This window comes from Cupressus sempervirens, chromosome 5 (genome assembly GCF_028749045.1).
Source record: "Cupressus sempervirens isolate cs-2001-9-10 chromosome 5, ASM2874904v1, whole genome shotgun sequence".
NCBI lineage: Eukaryota > Viridiplantae > Streptophyta > Pinopsida > Cupressales > Cupressaceae > Cupressus > Cupressus sempervirens.
This window is the reverse complement of record NC_143122.1, coordinates 592,477,091-592,498,075: the sequence shown is the minus strand read 5'-3', so window position 1 is coordinate 592,498,075 and position 20,985 is coordinate 592,477,091. Positions and strand designations below refer to the sequence as shown.

Sequence of the window (20,985 nt, the reverse complement as noted above, 5' to 3'; positions counted from 1 at the left end):
ATGATCTCTGAGCGAGTTGCACCAGTGAGGAAGCAAGGAATTTGAGCCATGAAAGTATTCAATACTCCATCTACAACCATGGCAGTCATCTGGAACTCAAGATTAGAACATCAACACAAGAGGTTGTTAACACAATTCCAGCCAAGGCAGATCATCTGCAACATGTTTGCTGGTATAGGGCCCTTTGCTATCCATGCAGCATAGACAGGTTACATTGTATATGCAAATGATTTGAATCCAAACACCGCGAACTATTTGCACATCAGTACAGAACAAAACAAGAGAAGGAGATGTTCTTGGATGCAGCCTGTTTGTTCATTGGTTAAAGGAAAATGTACCATATTCCATGGAGCAGCTTAAGTTCTTAACAGATTTATGGATAGCGAGGTCGGCACTGAAGTACTTTTTGAAAACATTAATCCATCTTAAAAGGCTGATAATATTTTGGATGCCAATCATGGAGCTTAGTTTTGAGCCTAGGTCCATGGTCGAGGAGATACAAGTAGAGCACACGAACATTTCCAAGATATCAATTTGTGGAAATTGTTGTCCTTTTCTTAAGACTTTTGTTCTTTGAGACACTATGTATTAAAAGAGTTCGAAACCCTGCCGGCGATATTAAAGACAATAAAAGTTGAAAGCTGTGATGTCCTCAATGACATAAGAGGTGTCCGTGGCCTGAGGAAGCTTCAGCATCTGTGATTATATGGATCTGGAGAGTTAGAGTGCCTTCCATGTTTTGCATAGTTAGTGTCTCTACGAACCTTTGTACTGATAGGTAGCATGACAGGCAGCAAGGTGAAGAAAGTAGAAGGATTTGAAAATACAATATCACTGGAGGCATTCCATATATATGAGAGTCCAGAATTTATGCGGCTTTCCAAGTCTTAAGTTAATTTCGCTTAAGGAATTTGATTTGCATATGTGCCGCAAATTGGAGAAGCCAGAAGGTTTAGAAGATATACAATCATTTTAAACAATGCCCACCTGGCCTCCCAATTCGAGAATAATCATCTACAGATGCACCGTATTTGCTGTAGGTCTAAGAAGATATTCGATGAGAATAAAGACTAGCCTATGCAGATATGAAAACACCAAATCACTAATGTCTTCATGGTTTATAGAGTAAGGAATTGAAGCATAACCGCAGATTATTTTCTACCTTAATAAAATAGTATTAGTAAATTTGACATAGGATTAATTATTTTATGAAGGGACATGATGGTTTAGGGAACCTTTCCGACTTTTTAATTTGGTTAATATCTACAATAGATTACAAAGGGATAACCATTAACTAATAATAGAAGCTTATCTATTAGCGTAATAGAATTCTCCCTAGCTGGATGTTGTATTCAGTTCACAGAACTGTTCGATTGTTGATCGGAAGACTTGCACTACTGTAGCTATTAGCATTGAGGATCATGCTCTTTCCCGACTTGTGGATACTAGTGATTCTCTAAAGTTAACCATGGCAGCTAGAAGTTCCTCCATCAATAGTCTTTGGCATCAGCAGAATGGGCACTTAAATGTGTACTACCTCTCTCAGTTGGTTCAAGGACTTGTAGTTGGTTTACCTGAGATTCATGCTCAGCATCATGGTGTTTATGGAGCTTGTCAGGCTGGGAAGAAGCACAGAACACCATTCACAGATAGTGACTCATGGCGAGCTTCCAAGGTACTTCAATTGGTTCATGCCGATCTTTGTGGGTAATGAATACACCTTTTGTTACTGGTTGCAGCTATTTCTTGCTTTTGTTGGTGATTTTAATTAATAAATGTGGGTGTACATTTTTAGACATAAATCAGATGCTTAAATTGTATTTCATTAAATTAAGGCCTTGGTACAAAAAGAGTTTAGTGGTTGTATAATCACTCTTAGGTCAGCTAACAGAGGGGAATTTTGTTCTACTGCATTCTCCAACTTATGTGATATAGATGGTATAAAACATCAGTTAACCGCACCCCACAATCCTCAGCAGAATGATGTTGTAGAGCGGCGCAACCATACTATTGTTGAGATGGCATGTTCCATGTTACAACACAGGGGTATACCTAATAGGTTTTGGGCAGAAGCAGTTTTTACAGTGTTCTATCTCCTTAATAGGTCTCCTACAAAAGTTGTTAAGGGAAAGACTCCTAAAGAAGTTTGGATTAGTCACAAACCTAGGACCAATCATCCCAAAATCTTTGGCTCTTTAGCTTATGTATGGATTCCAAATGCCAAGAGCTCCAAGTTGGATTCCAAAAGTCAAAAGCTTATGTTCACAAGGTACAGTGACAACCATAAGGCTTGTCACTTGATAGATGCAGACATTGATCGTCTTGTCTTCAGCAGGGATGTTATCTTTGATTAAACATGTGGACCATTTCACCCATCCTCATTTGTGCAGAATCCTGAGGATCATCCTTTGAAGGCTTCCGATTCAAGTGTTCGTCTTCCACTAGGTCTACCTGATGGGAGGGATAATGCAGATTTTGAGTTTGATGATGCTCTACCTGAGTTTCCTCTGGACGATAGTAATCTTCCACTTGTTGAACCTGTTCCAACTCTAGTACCAGTTGTACCTCCTACCTCTAATGTTGGTTCTCCTCTCCAACCTAAATGGTGGACTAAGACTATTGGTAATCAGCATGATGAGCTCACTCCGGGTAGATCATCCAGAAACAAGAGGAAATTGCAACATACAGTTAATTTTTCTCTCATGGCCAACATACACAGTGTTTATGAGCCTCAAATATATTCATGTGCTGAAGGGGTACCTAAGTGGGAAAAGGCTATGGAAGCCAAATTTCAGAGTCTTTAGAAGAATCACACTTGGGGTCCTTTCTGATTTTCCTCCACAGAAGAAGCCCATTAGCTGCAAATGGGTGTATAAGGTGAAATATAGAGCTGATGGAAACCCTGACAAGTACAAAGCTCGTCTCATTGCCAGGGGGTTCTCATAAAAGGAAGGCATTGACTTTTGCTCCTACAGCCAAGATGAACACCATTCGGCTTGTCCTTGCCTTAGCAGCCCAATTTGGTTGGAAAGTTCATCTAATGAATGTTAAGAGTGCTTTCCTTAATGGTGAGTTGAAGAAGTCTATATGACTCAGACTCAAGGGTTCAAGGTTGTCAGTCAAGAACACGAGGTGTGCAAACTAGTAAAAGCACTATATGGCCTAAACAGGCTCCTTCGAGCTTGGTACATCAAGATTGATAGGTACCTCACAAATGATGGTTATCAGACATCAATCTGACCCTAATTTGTATGTCAAATAGGTTGGTAATGAGATCCTCCTAGTTGTAGTCTATGTCAATGACATGATCATCACTGGCAACTCATAACAATTGATTGGTGAGCTCAAACAAAGATTGTACAACTCATTTGACATGACAGATTTGGGACTTCTTTTTTTGTTTAGTTGTTATGGTTTGGCAGATAGAGAGCAATATCTTCATCTCCTAGTCCAAGTATGCTCGAAGTCTTCTGGATAAGTTTCGAATGTAGGATTGCGAACCTGCCTCTACACCCATGGAAAAAGGGCTAAAGGTGTCAACTAAGTTCGATTCACATGTGGTGGATGAATTGTTGCTCAAGAAACTAGTAGGTAGTCTCATCTATCTCACTGCCACTAGACCTGACCTCAGTTTTGCAGTGAGCTAAATTTCATGCTTCATGACATCACCCAAAGTTGATCATTGGGTAGTAGCGAAGCGTGTGCTACATTATGTAAAGGGCACTTCGGACTTTGGACTCTTGTACATTCGGAGTCAAGATTCTAAACTTCTTGGTTACACAAATTTAGATTGGGCAAATTCAATTGGTGACAAAAAATCAACATCTGGGTATATGTTCAACTTGAGATCTGGTGTAGTCAGATGGACTAGTAAGAAGTAGGAGGTTGTGGCTCTCTCCTCAACAAAAGCAAAGTACCGTAGAGCTGTTAAAGAAGCTTGTGAGATAGTTTGGCTTCAACAAATGCTTGCAGATATGCATTTATCTCAAGCAGGTAGGATTCCTTTGTTTTGTGATGATCAAGAAGTTCTCAAACTGGACAAGAGTCCAGTCTTCCATGAAAGAACCAAGCATGTGGAAACTCATTGTGACTTCATTTGACAACTTGTCAAAGACGGATCCATTCAATTGTTGTATGTTCCAACAACAAATTAGTCGGCAAATATCCTCACCAAGTTCCTCAATCCAGATAAGTTTGTGAAGTTCAGAAATCTATTCGAGTTGTTGATAGATTGAGCATTAAGGGAAGGTATTAAAATAATATTTTATTATTTATTTAATGCTCAATAATATACTTTATTATTATTTTAGATGATAAGATCGTCTTGATCTTATCTAAAATTTATTTTTATAAACTTGCTTATTTTGTAAATATTGTAAACTTATTTATTGAGTGTCTTTTCTCATTATAATACATCAAAGAATTTACCTATTACGCAATTATTTGCACAATAGCAACTACCAAAACTTCAACAAAATGCCTATATACGAAAGTCATCCTTATATCATTCTCACATTCAAGAATTGAAGAACAAGCTGAGAATGAGGTTTTGAAAAATTTGGAGAATTTGCTAAAAAAGAAATTGAAGTTGTTTGATATTTTTCCATGGAGAGAGAAAATTGTTTTAGAAAAAGGCAAAGTCGTGTAATGAGTTGTTAATGGTCATAAATAGTTGTGAATTTCAAAGAGAAGATTCTTTGGAGTAAGTTTCAAAATTTGAGAGAAAACATGGATTTCTGGAGGAGAGAGAGAATCTCATTCTAAAGAGAAAGTTGATTTTTTTAAATACGCTCTAAAAATTTCTACTCCAAGGGAAGCTTTATTTGCGAAAAGAAATGTGGGTTGCGTTTTCCATTTCCTACATGCTCTTTGTATGTTTGACTTCGATTTTGCAAGAAGAGGTAACGATGGAACCAAGAACAATTTTGACTAGAAAGCAATTGATAAAGAATGAGCAAAGGGGATTCTATCATGAATCCAAGATTATATCAAAGTGGGTAGAGGTTGGTAACACAAATCTTGGATGCATAGACATGAACAAGTCCAATAGGAGAATGTTTAGATACATAAATCAGGAACCAACACACATGACTACTCCGATTGTAAATAGTCATTGTGGTTGTAGGTAATTTTCTTCCAACTTTCCAACATATAATATTGATCACGGAATGCTCAAATTACAATCTAGATGACACAAAATAGTCAAGGATCCAGATGGAGAAGTTATAGCAGATCTCTCTCCACTAACAATTTCAAAAGCAAATGGAATTTCGACATGCCACAAAATGGTGTTGATGTCAAACGAGCAAGCCCATTGAGCATTCACCACTGAAATTGAGCATTAGAAAAGCAAGAATAATAAGAAGTGGTTGTAGATGCATAAAGCTCACCATTCCAAACTGCCTAAGCAGCTAGTCTGGCTTGATCTCCAATGTGAATACAGTGATTTAATCATGATGCTCAAGAGAATATTCAGGATTCCTCAATCCTATGAGCTTGAGGCATGGATGTGCTATTTCACTAAATAGGTGGTTAAAGGATTCAACAACATGGATTGGGCTGGAATGATTAGTGTCAACCTGAATGAGCAACTGGTGAATTGGAGCAATCAGGAAAATTTTATATGAGCTCTTATGTCATCTACATGTTGGCTCACACAACAAAATATAATGGATTGAGATGCAAAGGAACAACTAGAAGTGATGCCCAACGCTTAAAGGGGCATAAATGGTAACCTCAATTGCATATGTCAAAATTGATTATGTTAGAGTAAATGATGCTCACAATGCGCATTGTCAGGACTCTACAAAAGAGATTGTGCATAAGATTATTAGTCATGGAGAAGGAATCTGTTGAGTATCAAACATGGTTCATCCAATTCCCTACATTCTCCTACATCCGATTGCAGAGATTTGCTTCACAGTCGTATAAGCTCCAAAGATATCCCACTGATAAGACAGCCCTATTGCAGATCACTGGGCAATTAACAACTTATGACAAAATTTAGTAGAAGAGGAAGTCGGGAATTGAATTCCCAATTTCTATTAGAAAAGAAGCAGTCGAGATGTGTCCTATTTGTAGGCAGTAGAAAGGTCATCAGAGGAGCTGCATTTTTGCCTTCTACCACTTGTTCAGGTGAGGACAGATTATGATCCTTACAACAAAATTATAGTGGGGGGTAAAGATTTGTGGGCCAATGTCACAGATGAAAATGAGATCAAAAAGAGGATGTATTCCAGGTTGTCACTGAATATGATCAGCGCATGCAAGATCTTTCGAATGCCCTATCAAAATACCATCCATTTGTACAATTGGTCAAACAAGGAAATTCAAATATTGATAGATTATCTGAACCTATTCTGGAATTCACAAAATGGGTTGATCGGCGGGCTCAAGGTACTAAGTGATAGCTTTACATATAAACTGACCGGCCATCAGTTGTTGAGGGATGAGAGACCAAAGCAGCACTAAGGAGAGAGAATTTAAAAAGGGGAGATCTCATCAGGGAGCATTGGGTTACGAAAAGGAAAGAGTGTTTCTCAGGAAATTCAACCAAGAAGTAGTCATGATCTTCATATTGACGAACCCTAGCAGAAAAGGTAGTGATCCAAGAATACTCCATCATCACCTAGTTAGACTTCGTCTTTGCTGGAGATAGGTCCTTTCACCAGGGAAGAATAGAGCAAGAAGATCACATGGCCAAATTGGTACAAGACAAAGAGAGCATCAATGTCTATCAGGAGTTCGAGCAAGGAAGAAATAGAAAGGAAGATATTGCTACTAAGGAAAGTCTCAGCGGTATCCTTGAGTGACAAATGATGGACACGGAAGTTCTACCAATAGAAGCAAAAATACCTGCAGTAGAGGCAGAAATTTGAACTGAGGCAATGACAGAAAGTCCTATAGTCGAGGAAGAGATACAAGGGCAGTACAAAGACGAGCAACTGGAAATTTGAAATGACCAAAATGATGATGTTCTAGAGTAGTCAAGGCAGAGGTTGCAAAGAAGTCAAGAGAAAGAGGTTGACCGACATTCAAGTTATAGGAAATCCTGAACTGAGTCAACCAAACAAAGGAGAAAGGCAAGGCCAAGAAACTTGTCAAAGTCAAGAGAGTAGAGTCTGGATCTAAAATTCTATAGTTTATAGTTTCTGCTGTTGACAAGATTAAGGACCAGATTATTGTGGATGAGTACAACATAACAAAGTTTGATCTGGTCTATACCTCCTGAGAACAACTTATTCAACAATTTAAGGATTCTAGTATTCTACACCGGCAATGAAAAGGTAAGATGAGGAAACTAGAAGGGAAAAAACAGAAACTGAAAGGCGAGAACAAGGCCTTGTGCGAATATATAAACAACCTACCCCATCCAGTGAGACCCAGCCTTTGTTCCCCTACAGCTCTTCCAGTCGAGTCAATGGAAGGTATAGAAAGGATCAGACGAATTTCTCAGAATGCAGAGGCTTGGGTAGAAGGCATCTAGAATGAGGCAAATATGCATGCTAAAGACTTGGTGCAAATTCATGACAGGGCACGATCCATCCTTTCCAAGATACCCTGCACGGATGAGTCATGGGAGGATGAATGTATTAACTTAGATGAGATAATGCACACTTGGAGAATTTGATTGAGACTATTAGATAGATAGTAGCTGATGGTAGTGTAGTCAATGAAGGAGAAGCATATGACTTTGCATAGTGGTATAGCGCAGTGATTATGGAAAAGCAAATGTTTGAACATTTCAGCAAGGAGTCTACTTGATTGGAGAAGGTAGTCAGACAATATTTTGCAAGAGATATCCAACACAGTTGCATCATTGTTATTGGAGAGCTTGGTCAAGAATGAAATAATGGTGGAAAATCTAGAAGGCAGACTCAGAGAGTTGTTTCAAATGAATTACTTCACGAAGAACAACTTTGAGAACTTCTCCATTTTCTCAAACATCATATGCAAACAACCCAGGACTTGTTGTCAGACTGGGAGAACAACTTGAGCAAATCTGAACGAGAAATGGCAATCCTAGAATTCAGATTGGAATCAGCAGCAAGTGTCTGTATGGATGAGTTGGAGACCATATCGGGGAGATTCCACGCATTTGAACGGCAAGGTCAGACATAGGCTATTCTGGACAGATTTGCATTTAATGCATAGTGGGCATTCATGTTGCCCCACTCTCCTACAAAATGAGCATGTGTAGTTGGCATTTATTTCCCACTACAGATGGTGGTTTCCTCCTAATTGATTTGTGTGGACACCCTCATTTATTGTAGATTCTTTCTTCTTGTCCTCATCTAATTAGAGCTTAGGTCAAACAATCTGGGCCATCGGTTTTATTTTAATTTGGGCCATTCACTGTAATCAAGGACCTATATAAAGGCCTTGTTTCTCATTTGTAAAGGAGGGAATTTTTAAATAGTTGCTATGAGCTACTGAGATAATAGAGTTATCATTGAAGTTTGGTGATCAATTGATGTGTCTTAGTGCTTGCTTGTTCTCTCATTCCCTTATTTAGATTAAGTTTCTTAGATAAAGTGTTTTGATTTCAATGGAGAATGCAATGATGTTTGGATTAATTCCACAGTTCATATTTTTGATGGTTTGCTAAGCGTAAGTAATTGTGTAAAGTTAGATTGAACCATTACTTTTATGGATGCTTAAATTCTATCATTCAATGTGCATTGCTTGTTTTGATGGTGTTTGTTGTGGTATGAAAATCATTTGTCTAACCCACTCAAGATTGCACCAATTTTTGCATAGTTGTAGCTTATCTTAGTGAAGCAGACCTTGGTTGTTTTGGAATCTGTCCATCAAAGCAATATCCATTGGTATCATTGCCCTTAGGAGTAGAGAGATTTCCTGAAACTTATTCCCATTTGTTTTCAGCATATTTGTGAAAATACAAAAAAAGTAGTCTATTGCAATATCTTTTGACAACTACCACATTCAGTACCATCTGAAATAAACTTGAGCAATATAAACATAAGGCCAGTCATGATAAACAGCATATCACTGAAATAACCCCAATTGGTTGTTACTTCTTCCAACACCAAAAACTCTTTACAATTCAATGGTTTGACATTTCGTCAAACACTTTGCAAGCAAGCTCTGATACTTCTGAGATGACCCTTACTATTAAGTCACTTAAAGAACCAGTACTGAATTATGGCGATTTGTCTAATACTTGTCATGAAACGGCAAATATAAGATTTTAGATAATTCACCAATTAAGATGAATGAATGCAATGAACATCAATAATATTCAGAAAGAGAAGATCTTATTATCATTAGCTATTTAGGACGGATCTGTTGCAAGTTCTAATATAAATGCTCCTAACTTTCCCCAATTGCATACATTCCCATAACACTAATTCAGACAGCAAGAAACTGGACGCCTATGTTTGCAAACATGAAAATGAACAATCAAATTATATAACTTGCCGATAGAGATGCCGATGCTGAGGACGGTGTTCAGCTTACAGTTTGTTGCCTGCGCACATTTACAATCTAGAACAACTTGAAATTTATTTGTTTGCCCGAATTACCTTCCTTGAAACTGGATCGAAATGATCCCTAATTTATTTCGCTGTCTATAACTGTGTCCTCCTGGCTTGATTAAAGAAGACCAAGCGATGTAACAGGGACCTATTGTTCCCGCTAAAACCTTGGGAAAAATTTACACAAGTTGTTAATAGTCGTTACTCAATACAGCCCTCGTCCCATGTAATTTCGACCTTGTTTCTTCTTTTGTGTAAACAGAAGCCGCCCGCAGCCGAAGTTAATGGGTTTGTATCGCTGATGGATTCCCACTACTGGAGCGGTAGCCTGGAATCGCACCAGTCTTTAAAGCCGACGCTGGCGGTTATCATACTTCCTTCAATACACCCGCAAACTTCCCTAGTCCTGCGATATTTACTAATATTCGAACAGTGACAGAAATGCATGAAAGGAAGACGCCTGGCTTGGAAAATATAGATTTGCCATACACCATAGCATAGAACAAATAAAGATCACATGAATGTCTGCTAAAAATCCTGAGCAATCGAACAATATCTTTAAAACAGAATAATACGCCGTTCCCTGATATAGTTATGCAGCGAATGTCCCTAGATCAGTCACTGCTCATAATTGCTTCACCCATAGATGATCTTTGCAACAAATCCTCAATTCTGCCCCTGAACCGATGATCTGAATCAAATCTTTCAATGAATAGTGATACAAGAACTACAAATTGGCCTTAAGCCGCAGATAATTGCCTTGATGAAATGACTGAATATCACCTCCAATCTGCAATAATTCAGATGATATTTCACATCCTCAAAATTGCGTACCAATTGAGAGTTTTCGTTCTCAATGGCCAGTTGTGACAATTGCAGAAACCCTAGGTTCCACAATGCACATGTGATTGAATCACAATCTGATAACAAGAGAGAAATAAACAACTGCCCTAATTCGAATGGAGCCCCGGGGCGCCTATTTATTCTTTTCTCTCCACTTCTCCAGAGACTTCTAGAACATTTCTGATTTTATCTCTTAAGTGACTTTATTAAATATTTTATAATCCAAGTCACTTTATTAAATTAATTAAATATAAAGTCATCTTTTAATATTTATTTATTTGATAACTTTATAAATAATTAACTTAATATTACTTATTTATTTAATTAAAATGATTAATTAGTCGTCCTCATAAAATATTCATTATTTCGGACAACCAAGTTAATCAAATTAATTAAATCGAATTGCCTCCAAAAATGGGGACATGACAGTCCGCCCTTCCTGAAATTGCTTGTCCCCAAGCAATGGCTGAAACATAACCAATCAGTCTGCCTGGATCCCAAATGAAAATCTGTGTATCATCCCAATCCTCAGCAAACTCCCGTGAAGAACTCATCAATACAATCAGCTGAGAAACTGTACTCAATACCCAAACAACTGACAACTCTGATGAAATCATCTGAAGACCAACTGTAGATGCTGATAGAGAGAACCATTTTGTAGAACTCAAGCCAACTGAAACATCAACTCTACCAAAACTCAAGTCCCTGTCTAATTGACTCTTGCACCCAACTGCACAACCATAAATACCTGAGTCACTGCCAACGAAATCCATTCCCGATAAACTGTTCTGAATGTGTTGATATTGCAAGTTGTGTAACTTGCAACTACCAATTCTATTTTCAAAAGATGGTGCCAAACCATCCCATAATGGATGGTAAGAAACTGGAGCTGACCTATACCTGCGTGAAATCAAATCTTCTATCTCTAGGTCAAAAGGAAAATGATGAGCATACCCCACCGTATAATGCCAATAAGAACCTCCAAACTCTACTGCTGGCTCATCATCGCTGAACTGGAAATCTACAGATGGCTCCAATCTCCGATTCCGAGTGACTATAGGCTGGATAGGATCCCGTGCATTTTGCTCAACGAACCCTACCTCGAGATCCCCGTGAAGTAGCACAGTAGAGAGGACCATTATAATCTTCTCAACCAATCTGCAAATAATACTAGTATCTTGGATGAGAACACCTTCTGTTACTTTATGCGAGTCCAAATGAACACATGTACTATCCAGCAAATACTCCATGAACAGTTCAGTGCAGTAAAAATTATACGAGCAAGCATCAATATACTTCCCTGTACACCACAACTGATCCTCCTGTGAAGGTGGCATACCCAACTGTACCACACTGTCATCTATCTGAGAAGAATAAATCTGGAGACTCGACTCTACCGGTATCCTAAACTCATTAAGACCAACTTCTTCCAAATCCTGAACATGTGTGTCAGTCCCAACAACAATATGCTCCTCAATAGCAACCGCAGGAGTGTACTCACCACCATCCACCTCAACGATCAGGTGAACTGGGTCTGGGGCTGGTTTCGACTGCAATTGCTCCAACTCCACAGTCATCTCTTTTAACTGAAACTGCGACTCCTGTAGATCTCGCTGTGTGTCCTCTAAAACCTCAGTAGTTGCTATGAGCTCCTGGGAAAGCTCACTCACCTCCTCTTCACGATCCAAGAGTGCCTCATATGCCGTACTTCCCCACTCAACCAGGTGATCACGGTCGGCTACCAATCGTAAGTAATCCTGCTTCAAAATCCGAATAGCTTCACACAAGGCATGAATCTCTGCCAAAGAAAAGTAACCACCGCTGGACTCATCTGTCATAGAAGTACCCCAACCAGTAACAGCCAATAACTGACGAGCAGTATCAAAGTGCTCACAAGCGATAGCAATGTCTCGCTCACTAACTTTCAACTGGTTAGTCACATGATGGCTCTAGCTGAACTGTCTCCTACAAGCCTCTTCTGGTGCTCTGTCTAAAGGAGTATCTTCAAGGTTACTGGTTTCTAGAATATTATCATCCATATCTCGCGAATCATCTTCAAAACTCATATCCACATCCAGAGTGTCACAATCTATAGTACTACTGTCTAACTCCCCTGTACCCAAAGAATTTGTCAAGGACGCTGAATCTTCAAAATTGTCCACTTCATCCTCCTGGATGTCATCAAGGCCAAAACGATCTTGGGACTCATCTGTACACACTGCCAAATATGAAAAATCTTCAACACCCTTCAGCAAGAATGGTCGTCTGGATATATGAACCAAACCCAACAACGGTGTATAAAAACTAATACCAATATCGGATGAGCTGCAAGCACAAGGAAAAACAACACCGTATATTCTGCTAATCAAATCCATGATAGTACTCAAACAATCATGGCTACCATAAAGTGCTAAAGATCTCCGGTTGACTGAATCCCAAATGCTGCTGAAACATTCCCGAATCCATATACAAGGAACAGTTGGTAACTCAAGCAAACTACTTACCTGAGTAATGTGACCAATACCAGCTAACTTCATATAACTGTCTGATATCGTCCTTGCATTATCAGTAACCACATATGATCCATCAAATGTAGAAAGCTGAGTGTCAGGCATGCAAGATGAAACTAAGCTTAGCTCCATGCCATGCTCATTCCCATGTCTCTCCCAGTCCTGTAATGCCAAGGGAATATTTACCCAAGAAACTTGAGTGTCTTCAAGCTTGCAAGAAACCTTGTCAATTTCCTCATTCCTTCTCAAGGCATATGAGTAGTCTCTGACAAGTCTAAGAAGATGGTCACGATCTGATAGAAGATGTAAATAGCTCAACTTCATCGTTCCCATTCCTTCTCTAATTGCCTGTAAGTCAAAGCAAGAAGACTTTGCCTGAACTCCCCTATGTCTATCCCGTAACTGAATCATCTGGATGTGATCTTCTAACATGTCCCGCATCTTGTCATGATGAGATAATGAAGTCACAATACTATCTTCGCTTACCTTCAGCTGGCTGGACAAATCATGTGAAATACTGCCAGTCTCAACCTCATGTGATGAAGCATCTAACTGAGCCTGGTACTCTCTCTCAGCTAAATCATGAATACCCAGTGTTTGCTCATCTCGACCTGGTATCTCACCATCAACATCCTTATCATCATCTGAACTCACTTCAATGTAATCATTGCCTATTGCAACCAAACCATCCTGAGTATCCGAGACATCACCCTTGGGAAACCTGTATACAACTGTCTCAACTTGAGTATCAAGTTGACAGTTACTATCCAATGGTGTAATATCCATTCCCACCACCTCCTGAAGTATTGTGTGCCCAACATCTTCCTCCAAGCTAGTTTGATTTTTGTTCTCCCTAGATTCGGCTATATGCTGGTCACCAACTGCTGCAAACTCCTTGTAGAGGTTTCTAGATACCTCACTTGTAGAGATCCCTTGTTCTTTTTTTTCTTTGTTCTGGCGGCTGTTCCTCATATGTTCTCTCCTTCGATTTAGATAGCGATCAAAGTTCAATATTTTACGCACATGCGGGGGTAATGTCTGCCATTCTGCAGTAGCAGCTCTAAGGTCATCAGGCAAATCATCTTCTCCTCTCTCCTGAACCTCTTCCCTTAGGGAAGTGGGACGAGTAGGCCTATTCGCTGTCCATGATCTGCGCCTAGTAGCCCCCTGTGAGCCTGCCATACTTCTATTATTATGATCCGGTGTACCTCTACTTCGAACAACTCTCTCCATTAAGGTAGTCAAAGCTTGTAGTGACTGAGCTATTCCCTGTTGTCCGGTAGTCATGCTTCTGTAAAATTCTCTGGTTGCATCAACTCTGGAGAACCTCGGAGAACTCTGTGACTGTCTTTCACCCATAGCTCTGCCCTTAGTGTTGTTCCCCTACGAAATAATTTCTGAATATGGTTGCATAAAATATTTCCTACCCAACAGGATGGCAGGTCAATAGCTCTGATACCACTGAAATAACCCCAATTGGTTGTTACTTCTTCCAACACCAAAAACTCTTTACACTTCAATGGTTTGACATTTCGTCAAACACTTTGCAAGCAAGCTCTGATACTTCTGAGATGACCCTTACTATTAAGTCACTTAAAGAACCAGTATTGAATTATGGCGATTCGTCTAATACTTGTCATGAAACGGCAAATATAAGATTTTAGACAATTCACCAATTAAGATGAATGAATGCAATGAACATCAATAATATTCAGAAAGAGAAGATCTTATTATCATTAGCTATTTAGGACGGATCTGTTGCAAGTTCTAATATAAATGCTCCTAACTTTCCCCAATTGCATACATTCCCATAACACTAATTTAGACAGCAAGAAACTGGACGCCTATGTTTGCAAACATGAAAATGAACAATCAAATTATATAACTTGCCGATAGAGATGCCGATGCTGAGGACGGTGTTCAACTTACAGTTTGCTGCCTGCGCACATTTACAATCTAGAACAACTTGAAATTTATTTGTTTGCCCGAATTACCTTCCTTGAAACTGGATTGAAATGATCCCTAATTTATTTCGCTGTCTATAACTGTGTCCTCCTGGCTTGATTAAAGAAGACCAAGCGATGTAACAGGGACCTGTTGTTCCCGCTAAAACCTTGGGAAAAATTTACACAAGTTGTTAATAGTCGTTACTCAATACAGCCCTCGTCCCATGTAATTTCGACCTTGTTTCTTCTTTTGTGCAAACAGAAGCCGCCCGCAACCGAAGTTAATGGGTTTGTATCGCTGATGGATTCCCACTACTGGAGCGATAGCCTGGAGTCGCACCAGTCTTTAAAGTCGACGCTGGCGGTTATCATACTTCCTTCAATACACCCGCAAACTTCCCCAGTCCTGCGATATTTACTAATATTCGAACAGTGACAGAAATGCATGAAAGGAAGACGCCTGGCTTGGAAAATACAAATTTGCCATACACCATAGCATAGAACACATAAAGATCACATGAATGTCTGCTAAAAATCCTGAGCAATCGAACAATATCTTCAAAACAGAATAATATGCCGTTCCCTGATATAGTTATGCAGCGAATGTCCCTAGATTAGTCACTGCTCATAATTGCTTCACCCATAGATGATCTTTGCAACAAATCCTCAATTCTGCCCCTGAACCGATGATCTGAATCAAATCTTTCAATGAATAGTGATACAAGAACTACAAATTGGCCTTAAGCCGCAGATAATTGCCTTGATGAAATGACTGAATATCACCTCCAATCTGCAATAATTCAGATGATATTTCACATCCTCAAAATTGCGTACCAATTGAGAGTTTTCGTTCTCAATGGCCAGTTGTGACAATTGCAGAAACCCTAGGTTCCACAATGCACATGTGATTGAATCACAATCTGATAACAAGAGAGAAATAAACAACTGCCCTAATTCGAATGGAGCCCCGGGGCGCCTATTTATTCTTTTCTCTCCACTTCTCCAGAGACTTCTAGAACATTTCTGATTTTATCTCTTAAGTGACTTTATTAAATATTTTATAATCCAAGTCACTTTATTAAATTAATTAAATATAAAGTCATCTTTTAATATTTATTTATTTGATAACTTTATAAATAATTAACTTAATATTACTTATTTATTTAATTAAAATGATTAATTAGTCGTCCTCATAAAATATTCATTATTTCGGACAACCAAGTTAATCAAATTAATTAAATCGAACTGCCTCCAAAAATGGGGACATGACAATCACATTTACCATTGAGCTTTTCCACAGTCAACAACCAACATGAAAGGAACCTTGGAATCTGTTGATTGATCTTTCACAATCTTAGCATACAAACGGTTTTGATCAAGAGAGGATAAGAAATCTCAATATTTTGGTCTACTGTCGGTGGGTCATAAAACACACACCAGCATATTCTTTTTAACATTGTCTTTATCATGTTTAGCAGCATAGGATGCTATAGAAATAATCAGCAGCCCTAGAGGTATTGCTACTTGTTTTTCCTATATTACCAGCACTGTTTCAAGGCTTCCAAAGTTCATCACGGGTCTAGTGTTTAATCCCCTGATCATTTTGGTTATAATTCAACATTATGGTACCTTTCTGTCAATAATTTGTCTTTTAATGCTCCAAAAAATAATTGCTAATTTTAGTGTGTTTGAAGAACTTGGATATTTCTTAGTTTTCTTTCCACATTACAATTCTCTTTGGATTTTGTAGGGCCACTTCCCAATCATGTGCACCAAGGGCTTCTCTAACTAGCCGTGCATGATTATTTACTCTTCTATGTATTCACCCACTGGAGTTAACCACATCCTGCTCCTACTGCCTTGAAATGTTCTGAGGCCTTAGCCATATATTATTATTTTTACAAAAAGTTCATTAAATGCATTTTCTGCAACTGGTAATTCTTATTTTGAATTTTCATGCAAATATTTTTATCTTTAACACTTGTTCACTCCATTATTGGCCAGTAGTATCATAAGCATGTTTACAAAACTTTAATGCAATTTCGTTAGAGAGTTGGTTTCAAGGAATTGTTGGAGACATGATGAATGGTCCAGCCCTTAAGCAACAACCACCACCAAAAACAATTTTGAAAAGCAAACCAGTTTATAAATAACCTGCAAGATAGGCTTATCAAAGATGCAGAAAGGAAAAGATATGGTCAATTTTTCATATATAATGAACATACCTTATCAGAGCCAGATGAGCATGGCATTCTCGTACAATTGCATGAACCAAACTTGTCTGAAACAAATTCACACTGCAATATCAAATTAAGAATAATTCAATTATAAATTACAGGTATGAATTAAGTTTGGGACGGGTTTATACCTTGCCAGTTCCTGGAGGTCCATACAAAAGCAAACCCTTTGGCCACTGTGTAGGAAGAACATTTGACGTCGATTATGAGATTTGCTCAAGTATACTGATATCTTCGCATGAAACATAAATATAAAGAGAAAACAACGTACTAATGACATATACAAAGATTACTAAAATAATTATTTACCCTGAGTCCCAGAATATTGGCTTCCTTTGAAAATAGAGTAGGCCATAACAAAAGCTCCCTCAAAGCTTGCAGTGCTCTGTGATTTCCTGCAATCACTTGTTCTGCCTTCCATTCAGCATCATTTCCTGCTATTGTCATTTCACATACACTAAACCAAAGAAAAGTTTCAGTAACATTACAACCTGTTCTTGACTAGAAGAAATAAATAAAGATCAGAAGATAACAAAAAGGTATCTTGCACATTAGTTGCCCAATAAGAATGTCAACTTGCAAAAGTGTATTTCGTTGCACACTTCCAATGCAAGAGCTCAAATGAAATTACGAGGCTTGCTTTTGGGGCTCAGACTCTACAGCTAATTTAACTGACACTTGCACCCAAAAGAGGTGCAAGGGTTATGTCAATAGAAAACTATGTGCATGCTAATATGTTAAAGAGTTCAATCCGATATGTGCATAAAACAAAAGAGTGGACAAGAGGGCTAGAGGATACAAAATTAAGGTCTAATTTGCACAAAATCTTGTCACTTATTAAACTATATGAAATATACATGTATCAAAACATTCCCTTCAAATAAACACAAAACTAAATATGAATTAAAAAGTTATACAAATTTCGCCATTACATCAGCCTGTTAATCCACCTTGCTGGGCTTATCCAATTTCTCTTCATAACAAGTCAGTGGATTGGGTCAAACCAGACAAGGGGTGAATCAAAGTGAACTTCGACGAAAGGCAATTCATGCTATCTAGCACTGTTTATGTGGAAAGGAAGAGCTCGGGAAGTATTGTTGCTTTAAGTGACAAAAAATTCATGACGGACCAATAATGAAACGGAAGCACAGGCAGCATTACAGACGGTTTACATGGTCAAAAAAATGTTGGTTGCGAAACTCCAGTTAGAAGGTAATTCATTATTTATTATAAATGCATTAGTTAAAGGCAAAGCTTTGCGTAAGGAAACCCTTGTCGAACTGACATTATGGTTTGATTTTAAAGGTTTGACATTTTGTCAAACATTTTGCATGCAAGCTTTGTTTACTAATTTTCTGATATTTGATGGTCTGTTTTGATTAGTTGCTCATGAATTTTCAAAGCCAACATAATGCAAAACTGAGTATACAGATATCTTCCTCAAACACAATATCAATACAACTTGATTCTCCAGAGCAGCGCAATATTTTAATAGCAGATTTGAAATTTAGATAATCCATCCAGTCATTACACACTTCAGATTCATATGCAGAGAAGTAGAGGTTTTTCTAACCTCTTTGCAGCCCAAAAATAAGATTAACAGTCCCCCTAGTAATTTGAGATGTATAAACTCATTGTTGGAAGCATGCAGCAATCGAATATAATTCCGTACAGCTTATGATGCCAACCTTTTACACACAACAACTATGCTTTCCCAACTTCTTTCAAGATACTCAAACCCTTGTGATCTTAATACTCTTTGATTTGCAGTTACCTTGAAATAACTCAAGATAAGATTGAACCACCAAACATGAACAGTAATAAAGAATGCAGACGTAGAATCACTTGTTCTGTGTCGATTTGCAGAGAAACCAACACATGAGCTGAAAAAATCTATACTACCCAAACATTGCAAGCAAATGGTTGAAACTGATAATTCACACAATCGCCGGTTACCATAGCCAAATTACTTGCGGCAGATATACAACCTCTCACCAATTGTGCAGTGCTTGCCGCTACACAATGGGAACCCTTTCAAAATTTAATGTCAGCTCTAATCACCAGTACAGAAGCACAGAACATGAGATAATTAACACTAATCCAAACCGTCAAATAATCTGAAAACAACAGCACCACCAATACAATTTACCCAAGCGAAGAAATTTCTCAAATAGTACTTTGGCAAATCTTTTTGTGTTTCTATAACTAGCAATCTAGTGTGCAATATGGGTTTGCAAAAAAAGATTGATGGTCTTTTAGTGGAAAAATGTTTTTTATTTTCTTCATATGGTTTTTGGACTAGTAAGTCTCTTAGACAATATATATTTAGTTAATGACATTTGTATAACTTTGATTTTGATGTGACATAAATCCAAATCATAATTCTAACAAATTTAAGTCATTTCTAATCTTGATCATGACAATAATCTAAATAAAAACTCTATTGCAATGATATATTTCTGGATTTGATTGTGTTAAGATTTTTATCATCAAGGTTTTGAATCGCACTACGTGATCCATCATTAGAATGAAGAGCAAGAAATGCAAAACAAAGTGCAATAGAAGATGCAATAACTAGCGTTTGCATCAAAAGAAGATGCAATAGTTAGGCTGATAGTAATATATAAGAGGGACAAATGGGAGTAGTAACTAAAATTTATAAAATTAAGATTATAATCATAATAATACTAACCCTAATCTAATGGTCCATTACCAATCATTTTTCAAATTAATCTTATTATTGTTCATAAATGTTTGGCATTCTCTCAATAGAGTTATTAAATAGATTTGTTGTAGACATCAAAATACCAATATTTTTCTAAAAAGTATCACAAAAAACTTGTCCAATTTAAATATTTTATTTAGCTTGATTTATCCTAAACCCTCGACTTCTTGAGTGCTTTTCATTTATACCATCAAATCTAGAATTGTATACCCAAATTCATAAATATACAATATCCAAAAATCTCAAAGATAGAAATCCTACATTTAGAAAGCAAATCTTTTAATCTCGCCTCATACACAAACTAATATATATTTCACATAACTACACATTTGTCAAATTCTATCATCCTCCATTTATGCATTGACCTCGTAGACCTCATTTTTTGTACATATTTTTCCCACCTTGAAAATGGCACACTTGACATTATAAAATTTAAATCCTGACATATATTCAAAATGGTCATAGCAGTTACTCTTGCCTCTACATCGACTTTGTTTACAACAATCAACTTCGATCCTAGGGTTTCTAGGTTTACTTGTGTGCTCGATGACATGTTGGTTGTGGGTGTTCTACTAGGATTAGCTAGTGTTGTGCCCCTTTTGTTCTTGTTTCTTCTTGTAACATGGGGGAGACTATTGTAGTTTTTCCCTCTATTGTGCACAGGAGGAGGAGGTATGGGGGATGGAAATTACTAGAAAAACCCAAGTACTACACATAGATGATAAATGATTTGGCTGGAGGCAACAGTAGTTGCTTTACTTAACAAATCAAGTGATGCAAAGCATGAGTTACAGAAATCAAAGCAATTAGGAGAGTTGTGGCAACAATGATAATACTAATAATGATAATACTGGAAATATTGACAACCATGGAGGAGGTAGACAAAACAATGGCAATGAAGTTGAAGAAAAATCTACAGAGACATGGAACCATTCCCCCATCGGTCCTAGTTACCAACACACCACAAATCTTCATGGAATGGAAAGAAACAAAATTTTAACGTCCACGGGACTAAACATAGCCTATGGGACAACCTGTTACTTTCAATAGATAAAACCTTATGCAAAATAGTGATGACGGCCAATCCGTGAATCTGTCCCTGTTGTCCTTAAAGGTAGCACAGTCAATAAAAAATGGCATTCAATTCCCACATTTCCAAACTTGCAAAAGGTACAAACCCTCTCTTTCCACATCTCTTTAGGCCTTTTCCAATGTTCGGTCTCACTG

At 37.9% G+C, this 20,985-nt stretch overlaps 1 protein-coding gene across 1 annotated transcript in view; it reads right to left on the bottom strand.

Moving 5' to 3' along the window:
* Positions 1 to 19,324, bottom strand: part of CDC48B (cell division cycle 48B) — a 150,902-nt gene extending 131,578 nt beyond the window's left edge. Inside the window, exons 1-4 of the mRNA XM_089832002.1 lie at positions 18,607 to 19,324; positions 17,343 to 17,490; positions 17,165 to 17,209; positions 17,022 to 17,077 (exon numbers count right to left, since the gene is read on the bottom strand). Of these exons, the coding sequence (XP_089688128.1) occupies positions 17,022 to 17,077; positions 17,165 to 17,209; positions 17,343 to 17,480 (239 nt within the window). The 5' untranslated portion in view covers positions 17,481 to 17,490; positions 18,607 to 19,324. The remainder of the gene's footprint in view (positions 1 to 17,021; positions 17,078 to 17,164; positions 17,210 to 17,342; positions 17,491 to 18,606) is intronic.
* Positions 19,325 to 20,985: the final 1,661 nt, after the last annotated feature.